This window comes from Sarcophilus harrisii, chromosome 1 (assembly GCF_902635505.1).
Source record: "Sarcophilus harrisii chromosome 1, mSarHar1.11, whole genome shotgun sequence".
Lineage (NCBI taxonomy): Eukaryota > Metazoa > Chordata > Mammalia > Dasyuromorphia > Dasyuridae > Sarcophilus > Sarcophilus harrisii.
The window spans coordinates 190,675,215-190,687,869 of NC_045426.1; the positions used below are offsets into that span (position 1 = coordinate 190,675,215).

Consider the following 12,655-nt stretch of genomic DNA (forward strand, 5'->3'; position numbering starts at 1 on the left):
ATGGCTAAGAACCAACCACTACATAGAATTCCCAATCCCTCTATTTTTGTCCGCCTGCATTTTTTATTTCCTTCACAGACTAATTGTACACTATTTCAAAGTCCGACTATTTTTATACAACAAAATAACTGTTTGGACATGTATACATATATTGTATTTAACTTATACTTTAACATATTTAACATGTATTGGTCAACCTGCCATCTGGGGGAAGGGATGGAGAGGAAGGAGGGAAAAAGTTGGAACAAAAGGATTTGCAACTGTCAATGCTGAAAAATTACCTATGCATATATCTTGTAAATAAAAAGCTATAATTAAAAAAAAAAAAAAGACTAATAAATGGCAGAGGAGAGTTTTTTTTTTAAATTAGTGTTAACTCATTCAATAATAATTGCAAGAAATGGAAATTTACCTAGTTGCCTGATCTACATTACTGACTACAAGTTATTTTAGAATATTAAATCAAGATTATGTATTTGGTCAACAGACTCCTGTTAAAAAATTATGCTGTTAAATATTATGTGATGTCAATGTTTCCAAAATGCATACTAACATTGCTCAATTTACTCTTTGCAATTTATTCAGGAGGGATAGAATTCTGGTGGTAGTTGTTTTCCAGCAAGGATTGGGGTATATTAAGACTTGGAAAAACTAAGATAAACATAAACACTCTAGCAAAAGTCCTGAAAGGGTACCAGAAAAAATAATGACAAAAGAAAAAAAAGCTCCAAGCTCCTCCATCCAGGCTAGATTTATACAAGAAAACTTCCAGACCTCTTTACAGGCTCTTAGTAGAGACTAAGGCAGGAAGTAGATATAGGCATGTTAGCATCTCAGACGCATAGCAAGATACAGAGTCAGATCAGCATTCAGTTCAGTACCTGAGCCAAACAAGAAAAAAAAGACAAAACCAGCTCCTAGGCAACATAGTAATCTGGATTCCTACATCTAAGCATTTGGAGAATCCTACACAATGATAAAGTGTACATATTCCAATAGAAGGAAAATAAATAAGTATCCCTTCAAAATTCTAATGTCTGCAAAGGTCATAAAAAGAATTAAACAATTTAGGAGCCCTGGGGAGTGACTTTGTTCTATTTTGAGGGGAATTAGAAAAAGTAGTGGAGAAGAATATGGTAGGGAAGATAAGAAAAAGGGTAGGAATGTGTTAACTCACATCACAGGGGTCCAAGAGATGAAGCATATAAAAACATGGAGAAAGGGTAGCAGAGAACAGGCATCACATGAAAAAATTAAATTTAAAAAGTGCGCGCGCACACACACACACACACACACACACATACACACACACACTTTGGTGAAGAAGTGAATTCAACATGGAAATAAGTAGGGGCAGAGAGAATTAAGAAGGAAGATAGGAGTGATAAGGAAGCAACTATAAGCAAAATAGACTTGATGAGATAGTGCCATATGATTCCACTTAAAAGCATGAGAAAATATCATAAAGGCTGCATACTGGCTTAAAAATAGCAACATAAAGGAGAAATGATACTATGAAAGGCCACAAAATGAGAGAAATCCTTGTCAGGATCAACAATGGCAGCAGTATAAAGTCAGTAGGCTAATGCTGGACTCTGGAAGATGGGGGTGGAAGGGAGGGAATGAATTATGTTGGAGGGAGGGGGAAAGGAAGGACTGAAAAGTATCCCATAAAAGTTACATGTCACTTGTAACCAACAGCAAGAGGCCCTTGGTTTCCAAAGCTCTCTTTCTTCAGATCCCCTACAATTTCCATATGGAGTTCTCACCCTTCAATCCCCATAATCCAAGCCACAGAGTTGAGGGCAGGCCTTCTCAATGATGAGTCGGAGATGCTGACCTCCCAATAGAACATTTCAGTCCTATAAGACAGTTCTGAGGTATAGGAGCAGCCAATAATTTCTCTTCTCTTGTAACAAAGAAAATCAGTTCAGTAAACCCACTTCTGTGACCACATCTAACAGTATAAGCAGTGTTGGCACGAAGAGTATCCCATGAGTCCAAAGAAAAAAACACATAGGTTTCCTCGTCTCTTTTTCTGGGGGGGCCAAACCTGAATAGTCGTAATTGGGCAGTTGTTGGCCCAGTAGATAGAAAGTTAGGCCTGGAATCAGGAAGACCCAAGTACAAATACAGTCTCAGGCACTTAATATCTGTGTGATCCTGGGCAAGTCACTTAACTTCTGTCTGACTCAGTTTCTTCAATTGTAAACTATAAGGATCAAATGAGATAATAATTGTAAAGTGTTTAGCCTAGTGCCCGGTATATAGTAAGTAGTTAATAAATACTTGGTTCCTTTACCCTATTACAATTATTTGGTTTAATATTAGTATTTTTTTAAACAACAGGCAGGTCAAATGACCCTGATTAAATGACTTCATTTAAGCATGCTGGGACTAAGTTTCCTCACCTGTAAAACAAGGTGGTGAGACTAAAAGACTCTTCATAAATCTTTTAGTCCTAACTGTAACAAATCTACTATGAGATTGCTGGTCAAGATTAGGAGTGATGTGAGTTAATACATTCCCTTCCCTTTTTCTTACCTTCCCTACTGTATTCTTCTCTACTACTTTTTCTAATTCCCCTCAAAATAGAACAATGTCACTCCTCAGAGCCTTCTAAGACCTTTGCAGGGACAAACAAGCTTTCTTGGATCTTGATACTATAATCATTCACGGTATTATACACACAGGCTTAGTAAAAAAATTTTTTTAACCAAAATGATAATCCTTTCCTTCAAGAAGCTAATCCTCTCTAGGTTAGGGTGAAATATATATACAGAAATCTATATCTAAAATATCTATAATAAAATCTCATTACTTTAAATTACTGGAATAAAGAGAAGAGAAACAGCTCATTTGATTCACATTCTATGTTCTCCAAATAAAATTGCAGTACTTTAAAAATAAAATTCACTTTTCAATGGCTACTAATGAAGTATATTTCTAAGTACAGATTCTATTAGATCTGTTTTAATGAAGACTTAAAAACCATTTTTAGTTACTAGTACCATTTGTATATAAACAAATATTTAATGTTTAAATATTAGAGGAAAAATTTCATAAAAGTCTTTGTAAATCTAGACTGTGAATTATTGAAAATAGTGTTATTAATTATGTAATTTTTGTTATTCACCTGGAGATAATAGGACTGCCTTCTGAATGGTCTTAAGTGGATCATTTTTTTCATCTTCTGCTGAATTGCTTCCCATTGCCAACTGATTGACTGCAGTATACAGTAAGGCCTTCTGCATAATAAAAAAGAAGCGTTAAATCATCCACTTTTATGATTGCATGTTTCTCAAAAATTACCACAGCAGCATGTTGATGATATGACATTATCCTTATGTCACATTTGAAAGTCATTTAATTCTCTCATATTAACATGAAATATTTTTTTTTGGAACAAGGGGGAAAACCAACCTTTCCATGATTCGAGTCAAGTATGTGAGCCACATTTCCTGCTACAGCTCCACCCTGAAATATATTTATATTGAACAATTACATTTTAATTATTGCAGAAATTGCACATAACAGATATCCTTCAAAATTCTTTAAACATTTTTTATTTGCTATAAAAATAATCATAAAATGTAAACATTTCTACAAAAAAGAACAAGATATTTAAGACACTTTAATATGTATATGAAACTATAGACATATATGAATAAAATACACAGCTATGTAAAACTTATGAGGATATTAAAACTTCTTTGTTTAGTCCCCCTTCCATACTTTTTGTTTTCTGGAAAAATCTTAGGAAAAAAAGTTTTATTGTTATAGCTTTCTTTAGGGACTTATTTACCCCTACCTACAAATCTACTATACTCTTGTTCCCTTCTCACTGAGAAGTCTTCCCTTGTCACAAATATGTAAAGTCCTAGAAGAACAAAGTAATACCTTTTCATACTGATTTGAAAAATTAGGACTTTTCCTACTCATCCAATGCAAAAATTCTGGCAACTTATTATTATTATTTATTAAAGGCAACTCATTATTATTATTATTAGCTGACTTCTACATTTCTCATTAACTAAATTGTTATGATGCTGACATTTTTTAAAAGACATAATGATTTTGTATCAATTATAAATAACTAGCACCAATATCCTCATCTCTAACTGCCACAATGGATATCTTAAATTATATCCAGTAACTTAAACTCAAAGCCCTCCTCTTTTCCTAAAGTTCCTATGGTATGAAGTATATGTCCATCCCCTCAGTCACTCATGCCTGGAATTCTTTCCTTCCTCATCTTCACCTCTGATATCTTCTCATCTCATAAAATTTTTACCCATGTCTTCTCATAAAGCATAGGGATCACAGATTTACAACTGCAAGGGACCTAATAGATTAATTCCCCCATATGGGGAACTCTACTTCTGCTTCATCTCTGCCCTCCTGGTTTCCCTGGTTTTCTTCAAATGTCAGCTAAAAATCTCACTTTTTTTATGAAAGAAATTATTTCCTAATGTCCCTTAATGTTATCTTCCCACAATTTATCTTCTATATTTCTTGTTTATATGTGGTCATTTGCATTTTGACTTCCTCTAGTAGACAAGGAATACCTTGAAAGCAAAAATTATCTTTTGTCTTTCTTATTATTACCAGTTCTTTTCATGCCTAGTACACAATAGATGCTTAATAAATGTTTATGAACTTGTTGGCCCACTATAGATAGAAAGTTAGGCTTGGAATCAGGAAGACCCACGTACAAATCCAGCCTCAAGAACTTAATAATTAAAGTAGAGAAAAAATTATTTGCTCCCTATTCACATAAAATGCTTTGTAAAATTTATAAAAACTTCAAATTTTAGTTAAAACTTATTACAATGCTCTTTAAATACCATTAAACTCTACTGTTTCAATTAACTCAAAAATTAAATAAATTATAGAATAGTTTCTAATTTAGGTCAACTATGTATGTAGGTCAACTATGAATTCAAAGTACCAATACACATTTTTTCAGTCAATCACCAGAGAAGTTTTTCAATTGGAACAAAAAGAAATATATATATATACATATATATATATATATATATATATATATATATATGTATATATATATAGTAAGATATTGATTTTAAGTTACAAGAGCATTATTTCCTTAACAACAGAAAAATATGTGCTTAAATTTCTAGCTTCAAATCTATAACCCTATGAAACAGATTCTCCATGTATAGAGAAAGCTTCACATGACTATATTTTCTATTTGGATTTTTTTATTCTTTTGCCATAAGTAGACATTAACAAAGTTATATATCATATATCAAAAGCATAGATTGCATAATTAATATCGGTATAACATCTCATTATCAGTGATGATGTTCCTACCTCAATATCCTTGGAAGTCCTATGCAACTAATATTAGGTGTATAGAAATAAAGACTGGTATATACTGAAGGAATCATAAAACACATGAATCAAAGAATTTGAATCGGAAGGGACCTCAGCAATCATTTAGCCTAATTCATTCCTGAATAAGAATCCTCTCTACAATCCTAACAAAGAATTCTCTGAGTTGTTCTTAAAGGCCTCTAATAAAGACATTACTAAGGCAATTAATTCCACTTGGGGTCGAGCTGTAATTGTCAGCTAGTTAAATCAATCCTTTAAAAGCCTCTGGGAAGATGTAGAATCAGTGTAAGCCATCTTCCATTGATAGACATCCCTTTAGATACCTGAAGACATATCTCAGATGCCCCATGCCTGCTCAATTCTTCTCTTTTCCACATTAAACAACTTCAAGCATTCTTCCCATGTCAAGATCTTAAAAGTTTTTTTACCATCCTTTTGTCCTCCCTCTGTACACTCAACAGCTCATTGAGAGACACCCTTTTCCAAAGCTAAGGTACAGCAAGCAAGTTGTGTACTGAGTTGGGCTTAACAAGAATCCTCTGCAGAAATCCAGATTATCATCTGGATGATCTCTCACTCTGGATTTTGCAGATTAGCACCAGGTATTCTTTGAGCTCAGACAAGTACCAGATAATTACCCATGTTCCAGTCATGAAGCCCAACTATGAATCAAACTTGTTTCATTGTTGCTATTACCCTTCACTGTCAAAGCTATAACTTACTATGTAACCACTGATAATTATTCAAATTTCAAACATGTCTAATCTACCTCTTTCTTTACAAGCTATTGCCCTCACTTTAAATTAAACTCTTGTTTAATTTGTAATTCTGTTGAGGCAGGTAGGTGGTGCAGTGGATAGAGCACCAGAGGACCCGAGTTCAAATCTGCCCTCAGACACTTAACACTTCCCAGCTGTATGATCCTGGGGAAGTCACTTAGCTCCAAATGCCTTAGCAAAAAAAAAAAAGAAAAAAATTTAGTCTGCTCTGTTCAGCTACAACCACCCACAGATAAGAAGCTGGTTTGGTTTAGTTGACATCATCAATGTCCTTTCTAAAATGTGATGATGAAGCATTTCTCCTGGGCTTATATCCCAAAGAGATCATAAAAGAAGGAAAAGGATCCACTATAGCAGCTCTTTTTGTAGTGACAAGAAACTGAAAACTTAGTGGATGGTCATCAGTTGGGGAATAGCTTGGTATAGGAATGTCATAGAATATTATAGTTCTATAAGAAACAATCAGCAGAGTGACCCATGTATATATCCTGTAAATAAAAGGCTATTAAATAAAAAATAAAAAAAAAAAAAAAAAAAAGAAACAATCAGCAGGATGATTTCAGAGAAGCCTAGAAAGACTTACATAAACTGATGCTAAGGGAACCAAGAAAACATTATGTGATGTTCACCTGTGATGGATATGGCTCTATTCAACAAGAAGGTAATTCAAGACAATTCCAATAGACTTGTTATGGAAAGTGCCATCCACATCCAGAGATAGAACTATGGAGACTAAATGTAGATCAAAGCATAATATTTTTTCCCACCTTTTGTTATTGTTTGTTTTGCCTTTCATATGTTTTTTCTCTTGATTTGATTTTCTTGTCCAACATGAAAAATACAGAAATAGATTTAGAAGAAATGAATGTTTAAACTATATCAGACTGCTTGCTCACATAAGGAAGGGGTGGGAGGGTGTAGGAGAAAAAAATCTGCAACATGAGGTTTTGCAAAAGTGAATGTTGAAAACTATCTCTCTGCAAGTATTTGGAAAAATAAAATACTATTAAAAAAATTTTTTTAAATGTGCTCACATCAAATATCAGAACTGTCCCATTACCCAACTTGTATCATAAGTATAGTATCATAAGAAAATACTAGACAACAGTATGCTTAGGTAGACTCAGAAACTGGTTGAACCAAAGAGTACCAAAAGAGTATTCATTAATGGATCAGTAACAACTTGAGTGGAGATGTCTATTGGACTGTTTCAAGGATGCATCCTAAATCACTGTTCAACATTTTTACCAATGATCTATATACACAGATAATGCATTTGTCAAATGTGCCAATGAAATGAAGTTGAAGAAATGGCTAATCCAGTGGATAATAAAGTCAAGTTTCCAGAAAGATCTGAAAAAGCTAAAACAAAGATTTAATAAATTGAAATTGAACAAATATCATCTCATCACATCATAAATTATATAGTGTTTTAAGATTTGCAAAATATTTAACCTTTTTTTTTCAATTAACTTTAAAACAACTATGTCAGGCAAATGCTAGTATCTTCCTGTTATATATGAGGGAAAATTAGGCTGAGAGCAATTAATGGACTTGCCTAAGATCACACATATAAGATGTATCTGAAGCAAGATTCTAAATCAGACCTTCTTGATTCTAAAACTAGAACTTTAACCACAAAGTCCTACATTCAAAATTCATAAAATCAGTTTCATAAGGACAGGATAGATAAGATACAAATAATCAAGTTTTTTTCAAAAAGTCATAGGTGATTTAGCAAGTAGATGTTTAATAAGAATTGAAATGTTGCCTGGCAACCAAAAAAAAAAAAACATCATTGTCCTCAAATGAATTAAGAGAGATGATGGTTCCCAAGAAGAGATGACTATACTTATCCCTGGCTAAACATTTGAAGTGCTCTATTTAAGTTTTGGGCATCACATTTTAAGAATTCTGGAAAATAATCAAAATGATAAGGTGATTTTACAGCCATATGAGAATCAAATGAAAGCACTGGGAAACATCTGACCTAGAAAAGAAGACCTAGGCATAATAAAAGTCTTCAAATAATCTTTATCAGCTATTACATGGAAGAAAATTTAGACTTGTCTTTGACTCACAAGAGTATAAGTAGGAGCAATGGACAGAATTTGAAAAAAAAAAAAAGGTTATTTTAGTTCAATATAAGGAGCATTATCACAATTAACTGAATTATTACAGACAGTTAGACAGTGCAGTAAATAGAGTACTAGCCCTGGAGTAAGGAGGACTGAATTCAAATATGGCCTCAGATACAAACTAGCTGTGTGATTCTGGGTAAATCATTTAACTGTCTGCCTCAGTTTCCTCATTTGTAAAATAAGCTGGAAAAGGAAATAGCAAACTATTCCACTGCCAAGAAAATCCCAAATGGGGTTGAGAAGAATCAGGCATGATTGAACAACAATAAAAAAGGAGAATGAATTGTTTTGCAGAAAGTTTCATTTAAGAGGAGGTTTCAAACATAAGTTGGATAAATACCTGTTAGTGTAATGTTGTAATGGAGATTCTTAGATAAGTATGGGTTGAACTAGATGGAATACTTAGGACCCTTCTAAATCTGAGATTTTATGATAAGTTGTAAAACTTACTTAAAAACTGTAATCCTTCCAATATAATAATATATTATTTCTATTCTGGGCAGACTTTAAGGCAGGCATGGGAAATCTTTTTTCTACCAAGATCTATTTGGATATTTATAACATCATTAGTGGGCCATAAAAAATTATCAATGTATACAACTCAAGCAGTAGGAGGTTGTTGTACCTAACTTTTAGCTTATCACCACCCTGGTTGCCTTAGCAAATGATTTCATGGGCTTAATAGAGCCCCCACCCCTGATTAAGGAATAACTTACTTGGGCATTTCGGGGAGTATATTGAGGAACCACTCGGGATAAAAGAGACCAAAGAGCAGGGTCTGCTGGGTTACTATAGAAGAAGTCAAAAACAACAAAGTTTAAAAGAGTCATTTATAACAAAAACAAATAAAAAGATTTTCAATTTTCATTTCCCTCAGAACTTTAAATATATAAATATTTTAGTTGCATAAAATTAATTCGTGAAATGTGATCCTTGCTCAATATAAAATTCCTAGTTTTCAAGAAAACCTTTAGTTATTTTCTTTTGTATGACTTGTTAACATAGGCTCTCTAATATCTACACTGTTAGTTTTTTTATTTGTAATTGTCAGTTACAAATAACTAGCCAATCAGAAAGGCTTCTGAAGTCCCAAACTGCTCAACATAGCAGTGATCCTTTATAAAGTGAACCTCAGATGAACTTGGAGATACCTGAAGAAACTGGACCAGTCTTCAACAGCTCAAAAAAAAGTCTTGAGCAGCAGGTCAGGAGTTTCTAAATACCTCACTCCCTGGCTTATTGTATCTATAAATTCTATCTACTGTACCTAGAAAACAGTCCCTGTTCAAAAACACTGTAGGAACAATAAATATCTCACCCTTTTTCCCCAGTCTCTTTTGAGAGCTGAGATCTCCTATTTTTCTACTCTACTTACACAGATCTTCTCAGACAATGAATGCTTGTATAATCTCTGATCAGTCATTCATTTCAGATCCTTTTCAGGGACCAAGGGTTTTTTAGCCTCAAAGGTCATCTGTGTATAGGTTTTATAATGTCTCTCTGAAAGTACCATATGACTATTATCAAAGTGGAAAGATAAAGGTGAGAAAACTCTCTCTTATCCATCTACTGAAGCAGCTTTTCTAAAACCTATAAGTTCATAGAGTTACCTGTGGCACTGAGGGGATTAAGTGATATCACAGTCAGTTTACAGAAGAGGAAGAATTGCTTTAATCTTTTTGACTCAAGACTACTTCTTTTATCCACGTATTATATACTATTCTCAATATCTGAGAATAAGCATTTGAGCACTTAAATATTATAAGGAGTTTCATATTTAAGAAGGTCAAATAGAAAATTATTGTCTGTGAGAAGAGATTGCAAAAAACTAAGGTTTGCAGTAATTCTAATTTATTGGTCTGGTCAGACTGAAAGTGAAGAGGCTTTTCTCTTAATCTACCTTATATGAAAATAGCCTTATTTTTTTAAATGGGTTTATGGGACAGATGAAAGTGCTCAGATCTGTAATTTCCTCAGCGTAGGTCCTCCACAAATTCAGACCAACAATTCATCTGTTATATATAGTGTTAATGAGAAGCCTGGGGCACTTCAAGGTTTAGTAAAGCCTATGATTTTCACATTGCCAGACCCCCTTCCTACAACCTCTTCCTCTCGTGAAAATACTCCCAAAACAAAACCCTTGGATCAAACATGAATAGTCAAGCAAAATGAATTTCTACATCTGCACTATCTCAGAAATGTCACATTTTGCAGCTTGGGACTATTACCTCTGTCAGAAAATGGGAAGCAATCAACATTGTAAGCCCATCACTTAAAAGGAATTGGTTTCTACTAACACTTGTGTTATGGACTTAACCTCACTTTAACCTGTTTACTAAGATCTTATACTAAAGTTAATCATATTAAGTGAAATTCAAAGTTCTCAAATACAGATTTTGTACCTGTGGACAGCTTTGGATACTTGTCTCTGCACTGATACATTTCGACCTTGTAATGCATAAACAGCTGCTGTAATAAGGCACTTCTGATAATTATCATCTTTCTGTTTTATATGCTTTAATAACTCATTAAATGCTGCTTTTGAGAGAGTAGTATCCTTCATTGCCAGCCCTAGAGCACAAAGGGCTTGAAGACTTTCGGTGGTTGGTTCCTTTAAGATAGAACTGTAAATTCAAAAAAGAAAAAACAAAGACATTTCTGTAGTTCCTAGGATGTTTGACAATTATTTGTCATAGCAATTAAAAAGATCTCACCACAGCAAATCCTCTAATTTCTTAGATGATGAAATTCCTACTATTACATATACAGAAATTATATATTTTAATGATTCTTGGTCTTGGGGATTAAGGGAGAAAGACACTTGCTTACACCTTTCTTCCCAGATCAAGTTATTTAAAGTCCTTAAAAACACTGAGTCAAGTTCTATGGACTTCTTGAAAAGTTGCTGGAATAATTCTGGCAAAGATGTCTGTCTTAAATAACCATCCTGAAATGCAAGACAAAGGACAAAAAATAATTTCCTCAGTGTAAAAACATTTAATTTCTCATGGCTCCCCAGAAAAGCTTCCATTCAATTAGCACAATATTGCTGATACTAGAATTCTATGTATAGGACTACAAATTTCAGTCATCTCTATTATAACTCCAGGCAATTACTGGGGGGAGGGGAGGATCTTAATGAAATATAAGGCTTAAGAGAATTTTGACAAAGGACATAAACATTTCCTTTGAAATTATGATTTAATTTTCTTAAGGCTATAGTAAAAATGAATAGGAGTTATTAATATATACAAAGGGCACCTCAGACATAAAATTTCTTACCTGAGAGAGCATTAGTCCAATAACTTTATCAATAAAGAAACAGACCAGTAAGGGTCAGATAACTTACTCAAGTATTCCCAGCTAGATAGAAGTAGAATGAAGCTTAGTATCCAGGACTCCCAAATTCTGGGCCACTCCTTTTTCCATTATACCATGCTTCTGATCTATAAACTTAGGATAAAACTTAGGAATATCCCTGGTAAATACTATGAAATTTGGACTATACCTATACCAAAAGTCTTTCAAAAAGTACTCAGAAGAATTAAATGAAAACAACTTCCACCAATGAATAATGTCACAAAATGATATACCTGTTGAGTCAATGTAATGTTACTGAAGGTACAGAGAACTATGTTTAGCTCTCTAGTTCTAACCATGTTTAGTAGTAAATAAGCATTAAAGCTCTAATTTATATATAAGAACTGTTCAGGGGAAACAAGCTTATCAGAAAGAAAAATCAGTAAGCCTAGAGTTCAGATGTATTTGGGAATGCAGCCCAAGCAAAGATATAAATCAGTAATGGTATAGACAACACTTAATAATCAGATAGGTATGTTAGAAAAAAAGAAAATGCAGCAACACAAATTTAATCTTAGTGACAAAGAAGCAAAGATGATTCTGTATACTGACTCAAAAGGAGAAAAAAATTATCTATGTAAACAATATTTAGAATCTATAACTTACAAGTCTTCCTCATCAAACTCAACAAGTTATTTATTGAATTGAAATAAATATTTCTCAATATTTAGATATTCTAGTCATATACTATTCATTCAACAAACATGTATTACTGTAAGATGTTAAATACTCTTATGACACTAATATTACAAAGATGGAAACAAGAACAAAGTTTCTGCCTTCAAGGAGCATTCAGTTCTAATTTACTTTTCTACCTTTGTAAATACCTTCAAAGATTTTTATGTAGTTATATTCCACGTCCTCAGTTACCTTTCTGACTTCTCCATATCAAAAAGTAAAAAGCATCAAATATTTTGCCAAGATTTAATATGTACAAATAAACACATCCATTTCATTTGTATGCAAATTTGTTTGTCTTTAATATGCAATAAAATTATATGTACATATAAATATATG

At 33.2% G+C, this 12,655-nt stretch overlaps 1 protein-coding gene across 9 annotated transcripts in view; it reads right to left on the reverse strand.

Annotated features, from left to right (window-relative positions):
- TTC37 (tetratricopeptide repeat domain 37) overlaps positions 1–12,655 on the reverse strand; it is a 114,716-nt gene that overhangs the window by 28,539 nt on the left and 73,522 nt on the right. For all 9 annotated transcript variants that reach the window (XM_012541374.3, XM_023496062.2, XM_023496057.2 and 6 more), the window contains 4 exons: positions 10,681–10,902; positions 8,995–9,067; positions 3,424–3,477; positions 3,137–3,248 (listed from right to left, as the gene is read on the reverse strand). In XM_012541374.3, the coding sequence (XP_012396828.1) occupies positions 3,137–3,248; positions 3,424–3,477; positions 8,995–9,067; positions 10,681–10,902 (461 nt within the window). The remainder of the gene's footprint in view (positions 1–3,136; positions 3,249–3,423; positions 3,478–8,994; positions 9,068–10,680; positions 10,903–12,655) is intronic.